Genomic DNA, 3,471 nt, shown 5'->3' with positions numbered 1-3,471 from the left:
TATTATTTTTTCCAACATTTTTATCAAACTTATCTGGCGAATTCTGATCAGCTTGCCCAGCAGCATTGAGGTTTGACTGTAACTATAAATATCGTTTGAACCCTTTGTGTCATCAACGTGTCGCTGTCAAATTGTAAACATTACTGTTGGCAAGATGTCTCGTAAGTTTAAAACTCATACTGATCACTGATTTCAAATATAAATGTTTAAAATAGCAATTGCTTAGTGTGACTCTCAGAGAACAGCTTAGTTCGGTTCTGAAGAGGTTCTGTAATTCTGTTTTTATGCTCGCCTGCTTATCGACATTGATGCCCTGCAATGAACTGTCGAATTTAAAAGACAAGACAGTTGTGAAGACTTACTGTTCATGAGTCAAAATCACGTCCATATTAGCTCAACTCAACAGACAACACTGAGGACTGGATGGAAATATTACACCATCATGAGAGCTCTCCGCTGCTGACAGTCTCATCACACTCTGTTGGTGAAGGTGAGCTGCAGGGACCAGTCGACTGTGTTCACGTGTGAGTAATCGGGCACGAATGGCAAATCTTTAATCACTCATTTAAATATTACATACATATGAACTTTAATGTAACTAAAATCACAAATTGGAAATGAACTCTGCCTCCTTCTGTTATCTTGACACAGGTATATTTCAGCTTGACTGGCTGAGCCACTTTCTGACACCCAGCCAACTGCTGTCTCAGACAAACATGAGTAACAGCCTGGCATTTCTCAGGAGGATGATTTCGGAAACACGGAGGAGGTCAGCTTGAGTGTATTTTTGTTTAACACCAATATATTTGTGTGCAATGAACTTCACTGAGTCAGCATTATTTTGATACTAAGATTTCCATATGTTTTATAACTTAATGCCTCCTTTTCCAAACCTTGGAAATCAGTCATTTTTAAGAAAAGGATACAGCACATGTGTCAGGGATTGTGCTCTGCAAAAGGATGTACAGCCATCGTGAATTTTCACAGGTTACACAGTGCAAAAGCAGGTATTCTTAAGACACCGTCTGCCGCCTGTACCCAACACCAGCAGCTGAGTCTACCAGTCCTACCTGGAGCTCAGGCCCCTGGGATCCTGCAGAGGCAGTAGCAGCACATCCTCCACGAGTCAGGTGCTCTGCACTGCAGGGAGCTCTGGGCTGCAGCTACAGTGGGACAAGGAAAAACAGGACACTGTTAGCAGCTCTTCCTCAAGACTCATCATGATGTAAACAGATGGAACTATACAACCTGTCACTAGAGCTCTTTTAGAAAAAGCATGACAACAGGCCAGTCCTATTGAAGCCATTATCAAGGTCTGAAAATACATCACATCATATATTTTGAATGTATAGTTTTAGACGTAGGAGTACTGCAGTTGATGCACCACATATTGATGTTAGGAAATGGCACTTACTGCATCAAACATAATGCCCATCTGCCTCAAGCACACTTAAAAATGTAATTGTGAAGAAATGGAAGCAGTGAAGGCACTTTCATCAGGAAACAGTACCTCAGTGTGGAACAGGCGCGCAAGGCCTGCAGACAGACAGCTCGGCTCAGGGCATCACTGGGCTGCTTTTTAACAAACGCCTGTGAAGAGATGGGAGAGAAATGTAAACCCCACTTCCCTCCATCAAAAGACACCAGGACAGGGCCTGTGCTCATCTAGAGGCACAGCTGAGAGTCCAGAGACTGTGTGCAGCTGCAGCGAGGAAGAGAGCGAGGGCACCTCTCTCCCCTCTGATTTCTACTTACAGTAAGGACTGTCAGAGCATCCGTGTGGGAAAACAGCAGACAGGCGGCTGCGTCAGACACACTGACCATCATTGTCGCCAGGAGCTCGGCCTTGGCAGGGAAGCTGGGAGCTTCGGAGGGACTGGCGCTGCGCACTGCCTGTGCCATCATGCCCACACTGCGGCACAGGCTCAGTCTGACACTGGGCTCCTGCAGGGGGACACACAGCAGCTCACTCACTGACAGCCCAGGCAGGCCCTGCAAGGAGTGAAAAACTCACTGGAATAAATCCTGACTGCACACACATTACAGAATGTACCAGCAGGTTAGTCAAGTCTGCAGAAAGCAGTTGTGAGGTTCACACTATGAGGTCTTCTGTTCTTAATAGCAAATTTAACATAAAAAACTTAACAGTGATCTTTAAATTTCCTTCCTCTCTGGTGGTCAAATGACCAGTAAAACTAGTTTTAGCTCAAGTCCTGGGGTGATTGCTGTGAGGAGTTTGCGTGTTCTCCCTGGGTTTCCTCCAGGTGCTCCAGTTTACTCCAACAGCCCAGCGACATACTGGTAGGTTAACTGGCCTGCGGTAACATTAGCCTGGTGTGAGTGTCTGTGTGCCCTGTGAAGGACTAGCGTCCTGCCCGGGGTGTACCCCACCTTGTGCTGTTGCTTGCTGGGATAGGCTCAGGTAGTACATGACCTGCACTCGATAAAGCAGTTGGAACACTGGTTTAATGTTTACTTTCCATTCATATGTTGTCAGTTTCTAGAATGACATATCTCTACAATCAGTGACTTTCTGAAAAAGGTACAAAATGCTTGTCTACGGAAAAGTGCTTTGAAAATCTCCCCATCTGTCCTCATACTTTTAGATGCTCCCCGTCTGTTCATCAGTCGTGTAGAAAGGAATCACTGAGATTACGGTTTTCATGGCTGTCGTCAACAGCAGCAGAAGCCCTGAGTCTGTGTGTGAGGAGTGGGAACAGATCACCTCACCTCTCTCTCCACAGGATTGTCAAACCCTGCTTCGTTCACACTGTCCTGAAACGCTTGTTTCACAGTCTCCTGCTGAGAGAGGTACTGGGCAGCCGCACCGACACACTGGTACAGGAAGGCCTGTGACACCGGAGAAGAGGACAGTGAGCACTGAGCTCAGGAGGCTGCTCTGTACAGCTGCACTGAGAGGACATGTTAGCCGTGGAAAGGAATGCTCCAATCGATCGGCTGCCGATAGATATCAGCCGATTTTCACTCCAAATGACTCGATCAGTGGTCTCTAAATTGACCAATCTCAAAAACCAATTTTGCAATGACTACATTTCCGACATTACCTGAACATACAGTAGCAACATGTATGTCCTCGCCGGTCTGGCACTTTTTCCACACTTCTACAAAAGACGAAGAATTTGCAGTTTGCAATACATGTGCAAAAGAAGTCGCTCGTGGGGGATCACCAGCTAGAACGTTCAACACCATGAACCTCATCAGAGATTTGAGAACTCAACACCAAAAAGAATACGCAGAGTGTGAACAATTAGCAAGTGCAAGAGCTGCGGCGACTAGCAAACCGACTCTCGCTCAGCCATCAATAACGGCAACACTTAAAACACTGGAGCCTTACAGCAGGCACAGCAAGACAGCCGAAAGAACTACAGGCAGGATCTCTGCAGGCGACGTATGAGGAGATTCTGAATGAAGATAAAAGCGATGGTCGGGACAGGAATGACTCGACAGCAT

At 46.2% G+C, this 3,471-nt stretch overlaps 1 protein-coding gene across 1 annotated transcript; it reads right to left on the bottom strand.

Annotated features, from left to right (window-relative positions):
* Positions 1–1,126: 1,126 nt before the first annotated feature.
* On the bottom strand, positions 1,127–3,086 carry LOC148815458 (maestro heat-like repeat-containing protein family member 1). Its single transcript, XM_088905841.1, has 5 exons — positions 3,066–3,086; positions 2,731–2,850; positions 1,822–1,944; positions 1,511–1,590; positions 1,127–1,163 (listed from the first exon to the last, which is right to left on the bottom strand). The coding sequence occupies exons 1-5, from the start codon at positions 3,084–3,086 to the stop codon at positions 1,127–1,129; spliced, it is 381 nt and encodes a 126-aa protein (XP_088761967.1).
* Between the last annotated feature and the right edge of the window lie 385 nt (positions 3,087–3,471).

This window comes from Atractosteus spatula, chromosome 25, assembly GCF_055471065.1.
Source record: "Atractosteus spatula isolate fAtrSpa1 chromosome 25, fAtrSpa1.hap1, whole genome shotgun sequence".
In the NCBI taxonomy this organism is placed as follows: domain Eukaryota; kingdom Metazoa; phylum Chordata; class Actinopteri; order Semionotiformes; family Lepisosteidae; genus Atractosteus; species Atractosteus spatula.
This window is presented reverse-complemented; position numbering and strand designations above follow the sequence as displayed.

What these genes read in the sequence shown, in the direction of transcription:
- LOC148815458 (XM_088905841.1), bottom strand. Translation starts at nt 3,086, where the DNA reads ATGTTGCTACTGTATGTTCAG. An exon ending in ACAATCCTGTGGAGAGAGAG is followed by an intron (nt 1,945 to 2,730) that starts GTGAGGTGATCT and finishes GTCCCCCTGCAG; the next exon opens with GAGCCCAGTGTCAGACTGAG. An exon ending in CGCGCCTGTTCCACACTGAG is followed by an intron (nt 1,164 to 1,510) that starts GTACTGTTTCCT and finishes GTCCCACTGTAG; the next exon opens with CTGCAGCCCAGAGCTCCCTG.